Source organism: Lissotriton helveticus, chromosome 5_1, assembly GCF_964261635.1.
Source record: "Lissotriton helveticus chromosome 5_1, aLisHel1.1, whole genome shotgun sequence".
NCBI classification, from domain to species: Eukaryota; Metazoa; Chordata; class Amphibia; order Caudata; family Salamandridae; genus Lissotriton; species Lissotriton helveticus.
The window spans coordinates 1,937,496,498-1,937,517,849 of NC_136065.1; the positions used below are offsets into that span (position 1 = coordinate 1,937,496,498).

The 21,352-nt window shown below is 48.1% G+C and overlaps 1 protein-coding gene across 4 annotated transcripts in view; it reads left to right on the top strand.

The window, feature by feature from the left end:
* CBX1 (chromobox 1) overlaps positions 1–21,352 on the top strand; it is a 106,168-nt gene that overhangs the window by 32,593 nt on the left and 52,223 nt on the right. For 3 of the 4 annotated variants that reach the window (XM_078645555.1, XM_078645554.1, XM_078645557.1), the window contains exon 3: positions 20,317–20,491. In XM_078645555.1, the coding sequence (XP_078501681.1) occupies positions 20,317–20,491 (175 nt within the window). Of the gene's footprint in view, positions 1–19,650; positions 19,686–20,316; positions 20,492–21,352 lie in introns of all 4 variants that reach the window. The other variant, XM_078645556.1, reaches the window with a different exon arrangement.

Genomic DNA, 21,352 nt, shown 5'->3' on the forward strand with positions numbered 1-21,352 from the left:
TCTATAGCCGCACATATGACACCCCTGATCTATACTTAAAACTATTGAGGGGGAGGTTTCCTGGCCCGAACTGGACATAAAGTTTTTTTGCTAAATTCGACTCTATGTCATGACAGAAATTTTCCAGATGGTAATTATCCCCTCCCTCGCCTTGCCAGCATATGTCCAAGTCATTGTAAATCATCACAGTGGGTGTCGGTCCGATAACCTCAATCCTCCAAATTAAATAATTGTCGGCTGCCAAGTACCTCATTTTTTCACGTAAATATGAACAATAGGTTTCAACAAAACAGACTCAGTCATGTGATTGAGCACTCATCTTTTTTATTATTATGCATTGCGGAGGGGTACTCGCCAAAACACGTCTGTTTAAATAAATGGAATTATCTGCCCATGAGTGCTCAGAGTCTGTTTAGTTGAAACCTATTGTTCATATCTGCGTCAGCCACCCATTTATTATCAGAGGCACCCGTCTGTGATTCGGCATGTACCTGGTGGATATTTTGTTGGACATTGTATTTGGTCAGTGCCTGAACCGCCAGCATTAGAACAAAGGAGGTACTGGCAGTCAACCAGGATCGCAAATTATTTAATTTGGGGGATTGAGGCCATCGGACCGACACCCGCTGTGATGAGGTACAATGACTTTGATATATGCTGGCAAGGTGAGTTATGTATCCCAGGTGTACCATCTCTTGATTTTTTTGGGGGAAAATTTATTTTTATTGCAGATATATTGGTACACATTTATGCTTATCAACAATTGTAGACGCAACTTTGTTATCCGTAAATCATCGCCTTTCAAGTTACACAGCCATTTATTTAGCCCACAACCCGGAGGTCGGGCGGCAATCCTCAAAGTTGTATTACATGCACATATGTCTCAGCAATATAACCCTGTTTGATTAACAAAAGGAGTCGTGCAACTGCTTTTCTTTCGCCCCCCCAGAATCCCAACAAGCAAACATAAACTTCCCCGGAGCTATCACTAAAACCACTACTCCGCTGTTTCCATTGGCTCCCCTTCCCCTCCCAGTACCCTCCCCCTATATAGAAATGGTGGTGTGGGCGCATCTCAATTCGCTTGCTGTATTGCTATTGAGTCATCGCTGGGTCAGCAAAACTACAACATAGTAGTAATAATCAAGTGGATGTGGAACCTACTCTTCCTCTTCTGTCATCTGTTGGTCCTTTAGGGAGTGTACCAAGGTCTCCCAGGACCGAGCCACCTCCAGTGCCTTATCCTGACCTGATCGGGTGGCCTGCTGGAGCCTCACCACACTCTCGCAACTAGCCCATTTACAGAACTCTCTCTTCCACCGCTCAAAAGACGGGCCCTCCTTCGCCTTCCAGTGCCAAGTAATTTCGCGTTTTGCCAGCAAAAGCCCCAAGTCAATAAATTTGCTGGTTACCTTGGTCTTGGCCGTGTGTGGGAACCAATGTAGCAAGCAGGCTGCCATATCGTACTCTATTTGCCTGTCCGTGATCGCGTTCAAAAGCTCCCCCACTTCCTCCCAGTAGCCCTCCATGCGCGGGCAATGCCATAGCATGTGTTCTAGTTCCACATCCTCCTCCGACATCTAGGGCATGCCGCATCTTGGACCTAGAAATACTTCCGGACCCTCCCCGGCGTCAGATAGGCCCTATGCAACACAAAGTACTGGATTAGTTGGAAACGGGCGTTTCGTGTCCCCTTCCATGCCCGTTTAAGGATTTGGTCCCAAGTGGCATCCGGTATCTGCCGACCTATGCTTTCTTCCCATTTCGCTTTAAGATCAGCCAGGGGACGCATACCTGCCCGGAGCAGTCGGGATTGGAGGCAGGTCACCGCCTTGACCGTTCCCGCCGCCATCACTATGTATTGACAAGCAAGGTTTTCCACCGGCTCCATTTTTCCCGTTTTCCAGTGCTTTTGAATTGCCATTGTGAGCGCAGCATGGAGCAAGAAGTCCCCCTCCGGGAGCCCAAAAGTTTCCTGCAGCACTGTGAAAGGCACTAATTCCTGGTTCACATACAGGTCTCCCACCATCTGGACCCCCAGCTGTTCCCAGTCCGCCAGCAGAGACCAATCCCCACCATGTGGTAGTGCTGTCAGCATACCCAGCGGTATCTCCGGCGCGTACGGGTGCTGTGTCCCCACTCTTCGCTGCATCCTGTTCCAGCAAAGTCTGAGGGTCCGTTCCTCCCCCGTCAAATCCCGCAGGTCCAGTTTTTGCTGCAGAACTATGTAGGCTTGCACATGACGAGGGATTCCCCGTCCCCAACTACCTTCCGGGCCCCGGTATTCCCGCTATATTTTGCGTCAAGACCTGCAGTTGGGCCGCCAAATAATAGAGTTCAAAGTCCGGCACCGCTAAGCCACCTTTCGATCTAGGCCTCATCAGTGTCGCCAGCGCTATGCGCCGCCTACCATTGCCCCAAATGAAACCCCCCACCAGCGACCTCCGGTCCCTAAAGACTCTCGTTGGGATCCAGATCGGCAGTGTACGGAAATAGTACAGAAGTCTGGGGAGTGCCATCATTTTAAGCAGTGCAACTCTGCCCATGACCGACAGCGGGAGCGTTGCCCAGAACTCCATAGATTTTTACAGTGCCCTAACACACCGGCTTATGTTACCTTCTAGCAAATCTTGGTCCACATGATAGATCCGGACCCCTAGGTAGGTGATGCACGCTGGTTCCCACCTAATGGCACCCAGCTCAGCAGGCGGGGGGAGACTCCGTCGCACCGGAAAGAGGCATGTCTTGGACCAGTTCACCGAAGACCGGAAACCCTCCCAAAACTGGAAAACAGAGAGGTCGCTCCCTCTAGGTCCTCACCGACCTCCTGGAGAAACAAGAGCAGATCATCAGCGTATAATGAGATGTATTGTTGGTCTCCCCGATGAACCAGCCCATTGTACAATCGCCCTAGTCTTGCCTGTGCCGCCAAGGGCTCTATCGCCAATGCAAATAACTGGGGCGATAACGAGCATCCCTGTCTCGTGCCTCTCTGAATTGAATATTGACCCGAGATCACCTCGCCCAGTTTAACCCTCGCTGCGGCCAAAGAGTACAGTTGACAAAAACGTTGCCCAATCCGAATCTATCCAAGACTTTACAAAGGAAGGGCCACTCCAGGCTGTCAAACGCTTTCTCGATGTCCACAGAGAGCACCGCCGCGGAGCTCCCATCTGACTGATTATCCGCCATGACTCTAATAAGTCGGCGAATGTTCGAAGCTGTGCACCTCGTGGGGATAAAGCCCGCCTGGTCCACGTGAATCAGAGACGTCATGTGTGGTAATAACCGGGATGCCAAGATGCGGCTCAGGATTTTGTAATCCACCGACAACATGGATAAGGGCCGATACGAGGCTAGGTCCGCCTCCGACCATCCCGGTTTCAAGAGTGGGATTATCAGGGCCTCACGCATCGATCCCGGCAGGCGCCCCTCTGCCACCGCTTCCTTGTAAACCTCCAGCAAGACGGGGGCCAGAACATCAATGTATTGAGCGTAGAACTCGATGGGCAGCCCATCTGGTCCCGGCGTCTTGTTCCGGGCCATTTGTTTAAATGCCCCGCGTATTTCAGCTAAAGTGATATCCAGACCCAGCTCATCCGCATCGACTGCCTCCAATCGCGGCAGGAGGAGTCCCTCTAGATATTCATCTATGTCCTCAGTTGCGTTCCCCCTCCTGCTGCTATATAGAGCTTCATAATAAGTGGCAAAACGAGATAGCACCAACTCCTGTGAATGGGTCAGGGTGCCGTCGTCCAGTTCTATCCGCATAACCAGCCCACTCCGTTGTATCGGGTTAGCCAGCCTAGCCAACAGCGTGCCAACTTTGTCTCCCTCCGCATGTACTCTCGCCAGGTACCCCTCTGATCAAAACATCGTAGCCGTTCCGAGATACCCCCTTTGATCAAAACATCGTAGCCGTTCCGTTTCAGCTGCCACTTTCTCCTTGGCTTCCAACAATTGCCCCTGCAGGGACGGCAACTCGGGCCTCCTCCGCTCCAGTTCCCTCAGGGCCTCTTCCGCCCTTGTCATGTCAGCCACCATCGATTTCCTAGCTCCCACATATTTACTGATGCATAGCCCCTGACAACTACCTTTAAGGCATCCCATTCCAACCCCCTTGAACTTGCTGTACCCCTGTTTCCCCGAAAATAGTCATCAATACTCTCACCTACTTCCGTCCTAAACACCTGATCTTCCAGTGTCTCAGGGCGTAAACGCCATGTCGGTATCGCTGTCCTCACCCTTTGCCAATCCAGCGACAGCAATAGTGGATTGTGGTCAGAGATAGTTCGAGCAAGGTACTCGGTACGTGCCACCATATGTGCTATCAGGGGGGAGCACAACACAGCATCAATGCGCACGTGTAGGTCATGCACAGAGGAGAAGAACAAATAGTCTCTATCATGAGGGTGTTGAGCCCTCCACACATCAATGAGTCTCCAGTGATCTTACCAATCGGATCTAGTTTTAGCTAAGGTCCGAACTGGTGTCGCTGCCAGTGGAGGGTGCGACCTATCCAGGTCCACATTCAAGATAGCATTAAAATCCCCTCCCACAATTGCTGGACCAGCTAATAGGGGCGCCAGCGCTCCTGATAATGTAGCTAGGAAGCGAGCTTGCTCAGTATTCGGGGCATATATGCTGCACAACACAACATCCCTTCCGTACAACCTGCCCTCTACCGCTACATATCGGCCTTCTCGATGCAGTACCTGTCTAGTGACCTGGAATGGGACTACGGCCCGGATCCAAATGAGCACCCCCCTAGCAAACCTAGAATAAGCTGTACTGTAGACCTGGCCCCTCCACCTCCGTTGTAAAGCCTGGCCCTCCACCTTGGTAAGATGTGTCTCCTGCAACAAGGCTATGTGCACCCCCCTCCGCAATAAATAAGCATGGACCTTATGTCGTATAGTCATGGTATGCAGGCCTCTCACATTCCAAGTGATGCATTTCCGTTCACGTAACGTCCCCATTACTGTAGCTTCGCTTCTCCCTCCTCAGCACAATAACCGCGCCCACACCAGTATTAACCCCCATAAACTCAACACCCCAAACAGCACTCCCAGCCCACCCCCCCAGGACAGGACCCAAGTCGTCAGACCCCATCCAAACAATCACAACAAACTTAGCACACTACCCTGTAGTAGTCACTACAGGCTGCCTTAAGGGCAATAGGGATGCGAGTCAGCCCCGACGGGCAGCAGCCCCGGCCCCAGCCTCCCAGCCCACAACCCACAGCAGCAGCATGTTTAGTTATAACAAACTGATACGTTACCAGGGGCACCATCCCCTCAGAATGCAGTCCAAAGGCATAACATGGTAGAGAATGTCTACAGGTCATCCGCCGACCTCGGTGTCACCTCCGGACCCATAGTACTGTCTGCATCTGACAATTCAGCCCCCGATTGTCTCTTGTCCTCATCCGAGTCGGAGCCCCTGTTCGATTCCCCTCTCTGCGATCCCGTCAACGCCGCCGCCAGTGCGCCCTGCTTATCAGCCGCCAGTTGCGTCCGCAGAAGGGCCTGTTGATTTTTATTCAGCTTCCGGATGCGTTGCGATTTGCGTGGCCTTGGCGGTTTCGGTTGATCCCGATCTCCTCTGCCCCTGCGGTCAGTCCCTGCTCTGTATGATTCCAGCCACATCCAGGCGTCGTCAGGGGTCAGGAAGAAGTGGGTCGATCCATCCAGAATGACTCGCAGTTTAGCTGGGAACAACAGAGAGTATTGGATCCCCTCATCCCTGAGTTCCTTCTTGACGGGTAGGAAGGAGGCCCTATGACGTTGCACATCTTGCGTATAGTCTGGGAAGAGCGTGACCGTGCCGTTCTCCACCTTGAAGGGCCCCTTTGTGCGTGCGTTCTGGATCAATAAATCCCTATCTTTAAAGTGAAGGACTCTAGCGACCACGGGACGAGGCGGATGGCCCAGCGCCGGCGGCCTGGCCGGGACCCTGTGCACCCGTTCGAGCGTGAAAAAGGGGGAAAGGCCCTCCGGGGCAACCTGCGTGCGGAACCAGTCCTCCAGGTAAGCCATCATGTCCGTCCCCTCCACTTTTTCAGGCAATCCGACCACTCTCACGTTATTCCGTCAGTTTCGACATTCCGCATCTTCGGTCCTCTTCTCCAGCGTGACCAGACGCTGCAAGGCATCCTCCAATTTGCGTTCCACTGTCACCACTGCTGGCTTCAAGTCCTGAATCACCAGTTCCATCTCTTTCACCCTATCTACCAGCTTCGCGTGGTCGGCTTTCAAGAGCCCAAGCCCTGTCGCAACTTGCGAGATATCATTATGCAAGGACTCCTTTGATGCCGCAATCGCCTCTAGAATTTTGTCCAATCGTTCGTTCAGCCTCCGTTCTACCCCTGTGCGTTCATCGCTTCCCCCGCCATCCTGGGAATCCGTTTGTGCCCCAGCTTACTCCGCTTTAGTTTTTGGCTTCATTATGGTCCAGAGAGATCGCTCGACTCGCTTAGAAGAGCCGCCCGCACCACAGGGAGCACCCAAGGAGCGTCCGGGCCGGAATAGCCAGCAGCGTCCTTCAATCCACGCTAGTTCGCACCGTTCAGTGCTCATCAGCAGTTCAAAGCTCCAGGCCGGTCGCGCACCCTGCCCCAAGCGTCCTCAGTGGCCGCACCCCGGGTCAACTCTAGGGGCAAAAGACCTCCAGATATCGGCTGTCCGCTCCCGCTCCGTTGGCAATGTGCCCAGCTCTCAATGGATATCTCGTGCTCCTCCCAGCTACTAATGGACACCTTCACTCCTCATCAGCGCTACGCCGTCTCCCCCCACCAGCGTTCAAGCGAATGGGGGGCGCTGCAGGCTCAGTGCTCCACCCGATCTGCAGAACCAGGTCCGTTATCATTTGTTAACTGAGAGCCTTATTCACAACACCTACTGTCCAGTACGCACAGCCTGGATCCTAGGAGGCAGCCCCCACCTCCCACTCGCCACCAAGCAGTCCACCATACCAGTCCTCAGGATGCATGAGACATGGGAGGCCAGTGATGCAGCAATCAACGCAAAGCAGATTCCACCCGCGCTCCCCAGCCATCCATTCCTCCATTCATCCCCAGCGCTCCTCGGGACAAGGCAGGTCGCTCCGCGGTGAGGGCGCTCTGCTACCTTACTCAGTATTCACCCCAGGAAGTCCGCCCTCGGTGTCGTTGTAATGCCGTAGTCCTGCCCCGGCAGGCATTCACGTAGGACCGGGCGGAGGTCCGGAGCCCACTTCTCCCAGGGTCCCTTTACAGACACAGAGGCCAGTTATGCGTCTCTCGCAGCCCCACTCTGGCCGCAGATCGGGCAATCAGTTCCCCTGCAGGGTGTCCGGGTTCACCAGGCGCCGGAAGGCAGCAATCAGCACCCCACGGCCCGCACCTCGCATGCACTGTCCAGCGGGTCAGGACTCCACAGAGCAGCAGCCGGTCAGGTCTTTCGCTCTACGGATCTTCTGGACCCTCCGCTGAACGCCAAGGCAATCGTCCCCTCGGCTGCACGCCCTGCACATCAGCGGCTTCAAGGGGCCGCAGCGACAGCCGCCATCTTAGGATGCACCAGGGGTCACTTCCAGGGTCGCCGAGCCCAGATCGTACCGATCAGTAGTGCCAGCTCTCCGGTCTCTGGTACGTAGTCACCAGTGTCGTCATGTACTTCCGCACCACAATCGCTCCGGCAAAGTCGGTGCTCCAGGCGTCCCAGTGATGTTCACGGATTGGCGATGGCGGCCGCCGCCATTTTACAAGTTTGTAGCATTGACCGCTGCTCCGCCGTCCAGCCCAAACGTCGTCACGGAGCACTCCGCTGCCGCGAAAACAGTCGCGGGATGTGCCCCCGGCAGTCCTATAACCGGATCAGCGTCTGTGGCAGCTTTCAGGAGTCTCAGTCAGGATGAAATACGGGGTCAGGCGCGGAGCTATCTGCTCACGCCACCGTCCCCATCGGTGCCTAAGCCACACCCCCTGTGTACCATCTCTTGATGTGCAATAATATGACGCCTGGGATCTGTGGCAGCCCATTTGGGACAGATATTTGGTAGGAGGACTTGATTGTGCCTGTTTGCGTAAGATAACATGACTAAATACCTGCAGTGTTTTATTCATTTTGAGGAAATATGATTCACTGAAGATCGGTAATTATAGTTTTATTGTGAGCACACTGGTATCTCGATTTGGATTATTTGAGAAATTTATCATGCAAATATGACGGCTGGAAATTAAGTATAGAGAATATGATTGCCACATTCTAATTTTCCAGCAGGAACTCCTCATGTGACTTAAAACCTAGTTTCCATAGAAAAAGCGCCGTTTGACGAATCTTCGCGAAATTTTCAAAACTAATGGGGTGCTCCAGTCAGCTCCTGTCTTGAAAGTTTCGGGGTGATTCGTCGAGCCGGTGCCGAGAAAAAAGGGGGGTCCCAGAACGCGTTTTCCCCATGTTAATTTCCATATGAAAAATTGGAGCAGGTTACAGCCCGAACTGCTGAATGGAATTACACCAAATTTGGCAAAAAGGTAGCCCTTGGTTCGGAAAGAGACCTTTTTTTTAAAATGGTGTAATCTGTTCAGCAGGTTCTGAGAAATTAAAAAAAGAAAAATATCGATATCTGAGCACAGAGGAGGCACGAGCTTCACTCTGATTGGCTGCCAACACTACAAACCAGGAATTGTTGGCAGCCATCTTGTGACTCGGTAACCGAGTCACAAGAAAAGAGTAAATAAAAGGTAAAAAATAAGAAAAGGGGGCAGGGTAGAAACACCCTGACCCCCTAGGCCTGTTCAGTGTGTCCCACAAGGACCCCTAGGTCCCAAAAAAGCATTTCGGCCAAATTTGCACTGGGGTTGCAAATCCGGCTGCGGGAAAAAAAAACGTGTTTCGTTATTGGTAAGCCCCCGGGTGGGCCAGGTCCCGGGGGCATACCCGAATTATATTGCGGGGGCCCACAGGGGGCCCCCGTAGCTCCAGTGACCGCCACCTCCCCGGGAGTTGGCGTGAGAGTTTAACTGATTGACCAGCTGACGTGCGGTCCTGCACCATGCTGGTAGCGCTGTTGTTTTAATTTTTTCTATCTAACTTCTGCCTCATTTTTAATTACTCGCATTGTGCTGTGGCTACTATTGTGCTCTCTCTTGAGACTCTCCCTACTTTGCTAGCATTGGCTTCAAAACGCCCCGGTCCACCGCAGCCTCCCTTAGCTGTTTGCTGTGGAGGGCGAGTTGAAACCTGACCGCCGAAATTCCCCGCTTCCGGTCGGCCACTTCTAGACGCCATCTTGGTAGTTGTCTGGGCTTCTTGGCTCCACCGGTATTTTACTCGAGATGGTGCGGGAGCACTGAAGGCGCGCCAAAGGCAAGCCCGTCTGCGCCTGTACGCCGCCTCTCGCCAGGAATGCTGGCCGGGGTTCCTTAGGATTGTGCACCTATTCTAGGGAAGAATTACTAGCAGTCAATTCCGCGGCTAAGGTATTCAGTGCGCCTCCATTAAGTCCTCTGGAGGGGCCTTTTTGTTGTTCGTGCTGTAGAAATGTCTCCCCTACGCTATTGCCTCGTCTACCCCCTCCCACCTCTCAGCCCAGGCAGTGGCTAAAAATTCTCCATCTAAATGTTAGGTCATTGGCTAAGCACGATCTAGAAATGTATGACTTGGTCACGGAGGAATCTCCGGATGTGTTTTTTCTGACTGAGACTTGGCTTAACGACGATATGGTGGCTGAACCAAATTTAGCACTGCCTTCTGGGTACGCCATTTGTATGGTTAATAGAGATTCCAGGGGAGGTGGCATTGCGGTGATTTTTAAATCTTGTTACTCATGCCTTTTTATTAAAGAGCTAATTGAGGGCTGTGAATGTGCTTGTTTCAGTATTACCGCGAGTACTCATCTGACCTTATCAGGACTGTTAGTTTATCGCCCGCCGAGGCCCGCCACGAAATATAAAGCTGCCCTATTGGAGGCTATTTGCATGCTCGCTGTGGGTACAGCTAACTTTAGCATTTTGGGCGATTTTAATTTGCACTTTGACTTGGTGCAAGACACTGAAATCTGCAGTCTGCCTGCAGGTCTGGCTGCGTGCCAACTAACGTTTTAACTCCCTCCCAGACTTATCTAAGTCGCTGTGTCGTGGTCTATCTTAATTCAAACGCTATACCATCATAGATCCACCCAAATAAAAATGAAAAAAGTGTGGACCAGGGAGAAAGCACCTCACGGTAGCAACACCAAGAAGACCGCTGGCTGGTACTCGTCAGCAGGTCCACTTATCATCATCGGTTACTTTCTCTCTGCGAGAAAAGAAAAACACGTTTGTGTGTAATTAACAAAAATCTCAAGCCCATGAAATCAAGATCAATATAGAAACATAAATGTGAATGCAATATCTATACATGCTATTGACATGCATGCCCTTTGGACCCCGTGAGGATATGGACAGACAATCCTCACCTCTAAAAGTTGGTGAAGCTAACTAGCTTGAGATAACTTTATTCGATGCCGCTAGCTTCCCAAATTAAAAATGGTTCCCTTCAAACAATGATCAATTATTGTGAGCCAACATGTTTCGTTGCCAAGGAACAGTTCGGTCAACTTTGTAAGGGCTACTGGGGTTCCAAATCAATACTTGATGGGAGGTTCACATCAAACCTATGATGGTATAAAATACAAAAAAGGAGAGAAAAGCGCCAACTGTGAACACACACTTCTCAACAGTGATCTACTCCGTCTTCAGTCATAATACAGTGCAATTCCCGTACCATCTGGTTACGTCCATACTGCATACCTGCAACCATTAAAAAAAGGGGTACACCATGCGCAATGGATCGCGTTTCCCCGCAGTGATTGCCCACAGGTCCTATCACCTGCAAAGAATTTTTGAACAATCATATTTCAACAGTATATAAAATACAACATTGCCAACATGTGCAGCTCTGCATTCTCCTAGCCGCATCACGCGTTTAAAGTCTTGGGCAGGATGTAGCACACTCATAGCCATTAGTATCGTAATGCAAACACGGGTGCTGCGCCGCCATCTATTACCATGTGTTATTCAAAATCTGCAGACTACTCTCTTCAATCAGATCCAATCAAAAATGATAAGCGAGGGCGCCTTACATTCATAATCATGCACCAAATGTACAACATTGCCAGCCATCATAGTCGGAACCATCTCCTGTACCGTGCCATAGTCAGGTAACCAAAAATCTGGCTGTTTAAACGAAGAACATCCCGCATTCAAGCCCAACTAAAATAAAAGCGGTGCAGGAGCTTGCGCGTGTCCGGTCCTCAATTAGGTGAAACACGGGGATAGTCCAAAAGGGTGTCTAAATGCCTGCTCCTTCTCTGCGCAGATCACATCAGTGGCGTGATTCTCGTGGGACGTCCTCAACTTGGCGGCCATCTTGGAACAGTTTAAAAGAACTAAAACCCGTCGGCCATCTTGAAACAGGTTACAGATACTGGCATTTATGGTGTTGCTGTTCATATATATAAACTTAGTAAAACAAATAAGAACCCTACGCGGAGTATGTGATTAACTACACTGAATAACTCCAAGGATAATAAACGTATATACAATTTTAAATGTATTTTTGGCCAACTGTTCATTACAAAGCAGGTCCATCGGATTGAGGCAATGAATTATAATAAGCACGTGCGGCCTCCATGGAGATGATGATAACAACTCCCTCCGCCATCATGTGCATAGTATATATTTCCCCCTCAGTGCAGTTTTAGTAACCATATTTCAAAGTGCGCGGTATAGTACTCAACGGACCAGAGATCACCCGGCATGTGTGGTTATATACTGTCATGTACGATCAGAGGAATCAAAGGCATTGTGCTGGAATCAAACTAGACCATTAAACGCAACTACGGTCTTGTACATTTACTCCACTCAATGGAGTCATTCAGTCCGAGCTTATCTGCTTTCTCGGAAAAGATCCACTTCGCCTCCTTTCTGGCCAGGATGGATTCAATGTTATGGGTCTCGCCCATAACCCTTTCAAGAACAGGTCCCTGGGGTCCTGCTGTTTATCTTGAAAATATTGAACCAGTCGTGTGGTTAATTTCTTGGCCTTCAAAGTACTAAGGTGTTCCTGTTAAATTGGTGTTCGATTCCAGCTAAATGGTCGAAAGGCCGTACTTCTGATGCAAGCCCATGGTATAACGACTCGCTGACCCCTCTACGGAAGGCCTGTATGAAATCAGTGCGTGAGTGGAGAAAGGACTACGACCCAATGAAAAAAACATGCTATTTGACCGCAATTAAACACTATTACAGAACTATCTGTACTGTTCAAGTGGCCTACTATGCCAACGAAATAAAGCTTAGCCTTAACCCTGCCAGATGTATCTTCAAGATCCTTAAAGAGCTTAGGGTTAGAAAAAATTCAGCATCCGTTATCTCATCTGAGCAGCAGTGTGAGGAGCTGGCCACTTTCTTTGTTGAGAAAGTCCATACCATCTATCGGTCCTTCCCACAAGGGTCTTCTTCTCCTCCTATAGCGCTTTGTGGATCCCCGCCACTGCACCCTCTGACGGCTAGCCCCAGTATTTCGCGGGATGAGTTTATTCGGCTGAGTAGAAAAGTTAAATCTGGCTCTCCGGCCGATCCTTTAAAGCCTGTTCAGGTTAGAGATTCACTCTCTCTTTTCCTGGCCCCGCTGTGTCAGATAGGTAAAACCTCTTCTTCCACAGCGGCGGTCGTGGGTATCTCCTATTCTTAAAAAATCATCGCCTGACCCGGCAAAACTGGAAATTTTCGACCAATATGTCTCCTCCCATGGGTGGCTAAGATAACAGAGGCGCATGTCAACAACATACTAATGAGTTTCCTGAGCACCCATAACATCTTGGATCCATCTCAAAATGGCTTCCGCCCTGGTCACAGCACGGAGACTGCTCTCCTGGCTGTGACAGAACATCTGCGGACCATTATTGATTCCGGTCAGACGACGGCACTGATCTTGCTTGATCTGAGTGCCGCCTTTGATACGGTCTTGCATGGGATTCTGTTACAGCGGCTGGAAGAAGATGGGGTGGTTGGTCTGGCTCTAGAATGGTTCAGATAATTTCTGACCGAAAGATCCTTCCGAGTGTCGGCCCCCCGTTTCTCTCTCAGGCGCATCCCATTGACCAGGGGGTGCCTCAGGGCTCTGCACTAAGCCCTATATTGTTTAACTTGTATGTTCAGCCTCTTGCAGCGGCCGCCAGGCACTGGTGCCTCACCATGGTCTTGCATGCAGATGATACGCAGCTGGTGGTGGCCCTGGCAGATGGTTCCACATCGGATGCTTTTAGGTTTAGAAGTGGCCTGGCTGCCATTCCAGAATGGATGACAATACACTGCCTCCAGCTGAACGCAAGCAAAACAGAGGTTCTGTTAGTGGGGGAAGAACTTGAGCTTGTGGAGTGAGCAATGGTGGCCAAACATTCTTGGTAGTACCCCCACCCCTAAGTCAGTGGTTAAGAACCTGGGGGTATAGATAGACTCCTCCCTTAGTTTTCAAGACCATACTAAAAAAGTTGCCGATACCTGCTTTGGCCTCCTTCGGGGTCCTAAGCCCCTTCTGAAGTTCTTTGATCCACCTACGCTCCAGCTGATTGTTCAGTCTGCTATTCTATCCAGACTAGACTATGCTAGTTCTCTCTTGCTGGGGGCTAATCAGGCTGAAGTTCTGCGGTCGCAGCGTATTCAGAACACTGCCGCCAGAGCCTTGCTGGGACTTCCGCGGACCTGCCCCTCTGCGGGCGCTATCCGGAGATTTCAGTGGCTACCTATGGCTAAGCGCATTCAATTTAAGATGCTGTGTCGATCCTTTAAGATCTTGAAGCTTGCCTCGCCCAGTCTGCTATCTAATTTGCTAACCCCGTATGTTCCTAGCCTCCAGCTGTGCTGTTTGGGGCAGCACCTGGTTAGTGTTCCCTGTGTGAAACGTCTTCAGGCCGGGGGTCGTTTCTTCCGCTGCTTGGCAGCCAAGTTATGGAATTCCTTGCCTCTTCAGATCCGTAGGATGGAACATCTGCTGGACTTTAGGAAAGCAATTAAAACCTTCCTCTTTCCTTTAGCCTAGTCTTTTCGGCCTTCTTTCCTGTTCTTGGTGGTTTACTGTTTTGGATCCTAGGTCCGTTATTCTGATGCTGGCAGCGCCGGGACGCCTCTTTGCTGGGGCAGCTGTACGCTATACAAATCTAGGTAACATAACATTTTTAAAACAAATAAGTGTGTGTGGGGCTCAAGCCCCCCACACACCCTGGGGACCACCACCTTCCCGGGGCTTTATTAATTAAATGTGCGGGGCACACGGCCCCCCAGGAGCTCCGGGGACCGCCACCTCCCCACGGCTCTGTTTATTATTTTTTATTTTTAAATGTAGGTGGGGGGCTCGAGCCTCCCACACGCCCCGGGGACCAGCACCTCCCTGGGGCACCAAATATTCAAATTTGGGGGTCCGTAACTGACCCCCGGCCCCAGGGACCACCACCTCCCCGGGGCTTTCCAAACATCGGGAGGGGGTCGCACGGCCCCCCCTCCTGGAACCCTTGATGGCACTGGGTACCACCACACCCCAGGGCCGGCTCCTGCAATTTGCCTGGGTGCCCACACGCGGGACATTGCTGTTTGTTATGGCAGGGCAGGAGCACGCCATAACAAGCAAAGCAGAATTGCAAGTTAGCCGCACCCCTTGCTCAAAAGCAATGCCGGCTCCCGCAGGAGGCAGGTAGCCGGCAGGGACCATGGGGGCTTCCCCACGGTCCCCAACTTAGAGGCCAGGCCTGTGGGATGGGGTCCCTGAGGCCAGAAGTGGCCTGGGAGGGGGGCCACGCGCCCTCTCTCCCTTATAATTAAAAAAACACAGAAAGGTCGGCCTCGGGAGATGGGGTCCCAGGGGCCATAATTGGTCTGAGGAGGGGGGCATGCGGCCCCCCTCCCAAAAATAAATAAAATAAAAAGACTGTCCAGCCCCCGGGGGATGGGGTCCCCGGGGCCATAATTTTACACCACTCTGCAACGCAGCTTCTTGTGCACTGCTCGTGGGGCGATGAGGTCCTCTTGTGTCCTGAAGACCTAAGGACACAAGTGGACTTCATCCTCCTAGTGCCAGAAGTCGTGTTTGCAGCGTGGTGTAAAAAGGGGTGTGGCCTCTGAACACCTCTGCAACGCACCTCTGTGGCGCTTACTGGCGGTACCTGGTGTGCTAGTTGGCCCCAGAGACCCTCAGGATTCAAGGGGACTTAATCCCTTAACTTACAAAGCGCCAGGGGGCGCGTTTGCACCGTGGTGCAGGGAAGAGGCGGGGACTGATATAACAAGTTAGCAATCTTGCTGAGTGGGACTTACTGAAGGTAATAAAAGGGGTAGTTGGCCCCCAAAGTTGACGTTGGAGGCAAACTACCCCTCCTGTTATCTCCAGTAAATCCCACACAGTGGGATTGCTAAAAGGTGTTTGGAGGCCAGGCTCACCTTTCTCCACCACTCTGAAAACAAGACTGCTATGTTATAGTTAGAAATTAGCATTTAAAAAACCTTTGAAATTCACTGAAAAAAACAGCTTTCAGGGACATTAGTGTGAGAAATTAGCATTTAAAAAAATGTTGAAATTCACTGAAAAAACTATTGGTTTCAGGCACGTTATAGTTAGAAATTAGCATTTAAAAAATCCTTAGAAATTCACCCAAAAAAACATAGGTTTCAGGGACATTATAGTTAGTTGGACTTTTCACTCGTACAAAACCAGAGAAATTCGGCTGTTAAAGTTAGTTCGACTAACTATAACTCGCACCTCCGCAATGCACTGCTAATGACGTCACATATTACATAATTCAGACATTGTCAGTGACATCACTGATGACATCACTTATGAAATCTCAATGACATCATCCACGTGAAAATCTTATGCACCTCCTCACACCCTAATATAACCTTTGATGCACCCACTGTAAAATACAGACTACCATTTTCGAAACCATAGACCCACCAATACCAGTTACTACATACGCACTCACTGATTACTAGGTCTTCACTCACATCCACTCATTCACCCATACAGTCACTCATACAGTACTCATCAATACAACACCATCATATGCACTCATACACCTATACAGACCACCACCATTTATCCAGAGTTACTCACATACCTAGTCAGTCATGCAAAGAATCTATCATACTTCTATTTACTCACCTATACAGATATACACACACCACATCACTTATTCATTCAGATACTAATGCATACTTACTCTCTTATGCAATCACTGATACTAGTACACACTCATCCATACAGCCACTTTCACAATCACTGACTCTCACGTATAGTCATTTATATACTCCAACTCTCACATACACTGCCTTTTACATATGTAGTTACTTGGACATGTACCACTGAGACATCCATTCACTCACCAACACACCCATACACACACCCACCTACCCATACAGCTGTTTCCACATGCACTCTTGAACCCATACACCCAGTGAATCAACCACTCACACATCTATGCACAGTCGCACACCTCCCACCCACACACACACACACACACACAGGCACCCATACAAATACTCAGGCAACCAATCAATAACCCATATAGACACTCATATAGCTACTGACCAACCCATGCAGCAGCTTACACAACAGACAGATATTCACACAGTGTAGTCACTAACCCATGCATTCTGTAAGACACATTTAATCACTCACTTATACAGTCAGTCACGCACCTACTAAATCCTCCATCCAGACGCTTATACACCCACTCATTCTTCAATACACCTTGGCATATATCTAAAACATATTTAAACTTTATAGAAACACACAGTCACTGGATGATGTCATCAGTGAAGTCATCAGTGATGTCATTTGAGATGTCATCAGTGATGTCACTGACCGTGTCATGAATTATGTAATATGTGACGTCATCAGCAGTGCATTGAAGGGGCATGAGTTTTAGTTAGCTGAATTAACTAGAACGGCCGAATTTATCTGGTTTTGTACGCGTGAAATGTCCACCTAACTAGAACGTCCCTGAAACCTATGGTCTTTTCAGTGAATTTCTAAGGTTTTTTTAAATGCTAATTTCTAATTATAACATGCCTGAAACCTATGGTTTTTTCAGTGGAAAAAAAATAAAATATATATATATAATATATACACACACACACACACACAAATTATTTGCAATATACAAGGTTGTATATCATTCTGAAATATTCTTGCTTTATTGATATATTCTGTGGTTTCAAAAGTCAAAATGCATCAACCCCCACTAACAATTACTACAAATACAAACGTTGAAACGTTTCAGTTCCTGCTATATCTGTAATCCAGCATACTGGGGGACACCACTCTATTTTACAAAATAATGATCAGTCACTTAGAAGTTTAAAGGAGTATTGTCGCTTGCCTAAGAATGATACACTGTCCAGAAAATTATACGAGCTTGCCCCTAGGAATTTTGTTCCCAAAGGCCATTACATGTTTGCACTGTATATTCATTTTTTTAAAACGCTTATTGTGCCCTAATATGTTATCCACCCTCCCAAAATAAGTCCAGCTTTCCTCATATTTCTGAAAACCAACATATTTGTTATTTATTTGCACTAAACAGCTGCCTCCATCTCGCTCCAAAATAATCTAAAATTGTCCCCAAAATTATTGACAATTTACTATAAAAAATGTTGTTGGCAATTTACTATAAAATATGTGGTTTAGTAGACTACTGTATATTTGTGTGTAAAGACGTAGTGACTTCATCCTCCTGTGTACCAGTTGTGTCCCTTAAATTGACGTTTCTATGACTTTGAGAATATGTGCATTTGTTACCAATGGTTTGTAAATTGGTCTCTAAACTTTCGAATATGCCTCCAGGCAACCTGTTCTTCTGCACTCCTAAAATAATGTGAATTGGTTCTGAATACGCTGGAGTTACTGTCCCAATGTGCTTCAGAGTTTTCTCCAGTAAAGCTATATTTTTCACCAAAAACCTTACAGTTTAGCACCATAAATGCTATGGTAGCAATACCTGTATGCTTGTATGTCCCCGTTTTTTTTTGTTCCTGAATATATGTAGTCTTTGTCCGAAATGATTATGTTAGTTGTGCAGAGTACTGCAGACATTTCAGCAAAGATGTTCAGATTTATCACAATAAGCTCACTATTCCCCACATGGAATCTCCTCATTTGTTTGCAATCCCGCTGTATAGATATCAACAATATGTCTGTATAATATCCCCAAAATATTATTGTTTTTTTTTGTTCATAATGTTGTACGTTTGCCTTAAGAGGTTGTGTATTCGTGCCACGACATGGAGTGGATTTGTCTCCAAATTTATTCAGCTATATCCCTATGCATGCTGCAAATTTGTGTCACAATAGTATGCAGATGTTTCCCTAAAGGTGCTGCTAGAATGACTCTCAAAACGGCGTTAATTGATCCACCGAGGTACTGTGAATTTGTCCCAATATTTGTTTTTAACTTGCTTTGATTTCATCCCTAATTGCAAAATAAATTTGTCACTTAAGCAGACAGATTTAACCCTCTTCTTCTAATTCTCCTCTCAAGATAGAGTAATTGTGGCTATGAAGACACTGTAAACCATTTTACTAGAATTCATCGAGTGTGGCCCAAGGAATTTTTTATGTTTTCGGATTTGCTGTGGATTCATGCCATCAAGTGGAGTGGATTCGTCTCTAAACATATGTGATCTAAATTTGTCACTTTAAATTACAGTTTGATCTCTAAACATGCTGTTAGAGTAACCCTAAAAAATGCTGGTATTTGACCCTCCAATATAATGCAAATTTGTCCCCATATTTCTTTTAATCGTGCTTTTATTCTATCCCTAAATAAAACAGAATTTTGTTGTCTAAGCTGACACAATTTAACTCTGTTCTCCTAATTCTCCTCTCAAGCTTTGGCAAGGGTGGCTTTGGAAACCTTTCAACATTTTTACTAGAATTCAACCTGCATGTCCTTAGGAATTTTGTTTGTTCTCGAACATGCTGTCAAAATATTTTGCTAGATGCTTGTGCCCAAAATACTGCCAGCTTTTACTCCTTCCATCTGCTTCAAGTCTGGCCCAAATCTGAGCTGTCTCCACAACAGTGCTGTTAGCCTTTCCAGGGGAGTATTGTTAAGATGTATACAAAATGATTTGTATGTCCCCAAAAGGCTTGTTATGTATCCTATTAATCTTTTAAATCTGCTCCTAAAATATTGTAACAAGGTCCTCAAATTTCACCAAATCTAAGTGTTCTAAAGGCATTTTGCTTATCAACAAAAACGCAACATGAATATGTATCCAAAAGTTATTGAAAAACGTGCTAAATTGTTGTCTGAAGTAGTGCCTCAGAAAATACTGGGCTTTGTTTAAATCTGATGCTCTTGTTTGTATGTTTCCAAAATGTTTGAGTAAAGTCACTTTATGTAAAAATTCAGCTTTGTTCAAGTTTGAACTCACTCTTATTATTGGCCATAAGTGAGTTTGAAAGAGCTACAAATACTTAAGGCGCAAGGCTTTTAGTCTTTCTAAAAGGCACAATCAACCTCATTAGGAACGCCTGGGTAAGTCTGAATTTTTCAAATGTGAGTTGAGAGAAACTGCACGTTGACCTTGTGGTTTGTGCCAGCTCAGATTTCTCCCTCTTTTACCTGTAGGAATTTGTGCATGGAAAACGTGATTTCACCAGTTGGTAAGCATGCAAAGCTTGGAATTAGTAAACTCTCAAATATTGTAGCAGAGAAGGTATTTTACTTTTGCCTTTTTACCAACTGCAATTTGTAGGCACCTTATGGTGGTCAAAATGCTTTGATCTTTGCAGGAGCTGCGTTGCCAATTTTACTATCTAGTTTCAATTATTTCTTCCTTTGACATAATGACATCCTTTTAAATCCATACAATTCTGCTTCACACCTGTTACTCTGATATCTTTTTGACTTTAAAAGAGTTTTTGCAACTTCTCATGCCCCAGTATCAAAGTCACAGCAGATAATTCACCACAAGTGGGGTGGTCTGTGAGAGTTCAGGTACCAAACATGTGAAATGCTAATTTCTTATTGGAAATGACTCCAACCTGTAGCAAATCAGTTATTTTTTTTGATTGTCGCATGAAAAAAACTAATTCCAGGTAGTTGGGTAAGAACTCGAAGGCATGCCATGCCTTTTTTTGAATCTGCGTGCCCATTATCACATTTATTTTAATCTTGTGGGCTCTCAGTGTTTAGCCAAGATCTTGTGGGTAAGGGTTTTACTTGGGGCAAGTAACTGGGCATGGATTTTAGAGAGTTCCATAGTATTGAGACTAACACTGACTTTGGTTACAGCGAGGACAACACATGGGAGCCGGAGGAGAACCTTGATTGCCCTGACCTCATTGCTGAGTTCTTGCAGTCTCAGAAATCAGCCCACGAAACTGACAAATCAGACAGCAGCAAGCGCAAGGCGGAGTCTGACAGCGAACTGGGTGACGAGAGTAAGCCAAAGAAGAAGAAAGAGGAGGTGAGACTGGCATGGTGAGACTTGGGAGCACTGCAGTGCTCTCCAATGGCATCCAACAAACAGGTGATCACTGCATCCTGGGAGGTTGACTTAAGGGAGGCTAGTGTCTAAGTGGGAGCTTGACCTAGGGCAAACAGGTACATCTATCCCCAAAAAATACCCCAAGAGATGCTGTAGTCTACTTGAAGGAGTTTGACCTGAAGAGCGCATGGACTCCTACTCCAACGCCTTTCTCTTGGATAGGCTATTTACTGTTTACATCCAGGAACCTTACCTAAGAAAGGCTGGTCTCCTCTTCCCAGAACCCTACCCTAACGAAATCAGTTGTCCACACCAGGTAGTGTGGCCCAAGGAAGTCTGATGTGCCTTTCAAACGGCCTATCCTGAAGGCAGATATTGTCCACAACCAGGAGTCTGCCTCTGTACTGCTCGTCTTTCTGTCCGTTACAACATTGTATGGGATGCTAGTGTCCATATCCCAAAGTTTGACTAGAGGGATGTCTTTCTGTCTCAGGAGAATGATACAAAATAGGCTGATAACCATGCCTAAGCAAGGCTAGTGTGTCTCCCATGAGGCTGGCTTTGGGGTATTTGGTGTCCGCACCCAGGCAGTGCTGTAAGGGAGGCTGGGGCTTGACCTATGGGAAGCTGACATTCCTTCACAAGGAGTCTGGCGCAAAGTAGGTTGATGTCTGTGCCCTAGGAAAATAACCTGAATTAAATGGTGTCTTGCCCCCACAATCATGCCTACAGGGGAAGACCTTATCTGCATTCAGGAGCCTTATCAAAGACTGGCGTATGCGCCCAGGAGGATAAGCAAAGCAAGGCCAGCGTCACTCCTGCAGGAATCGAATCTTAGGG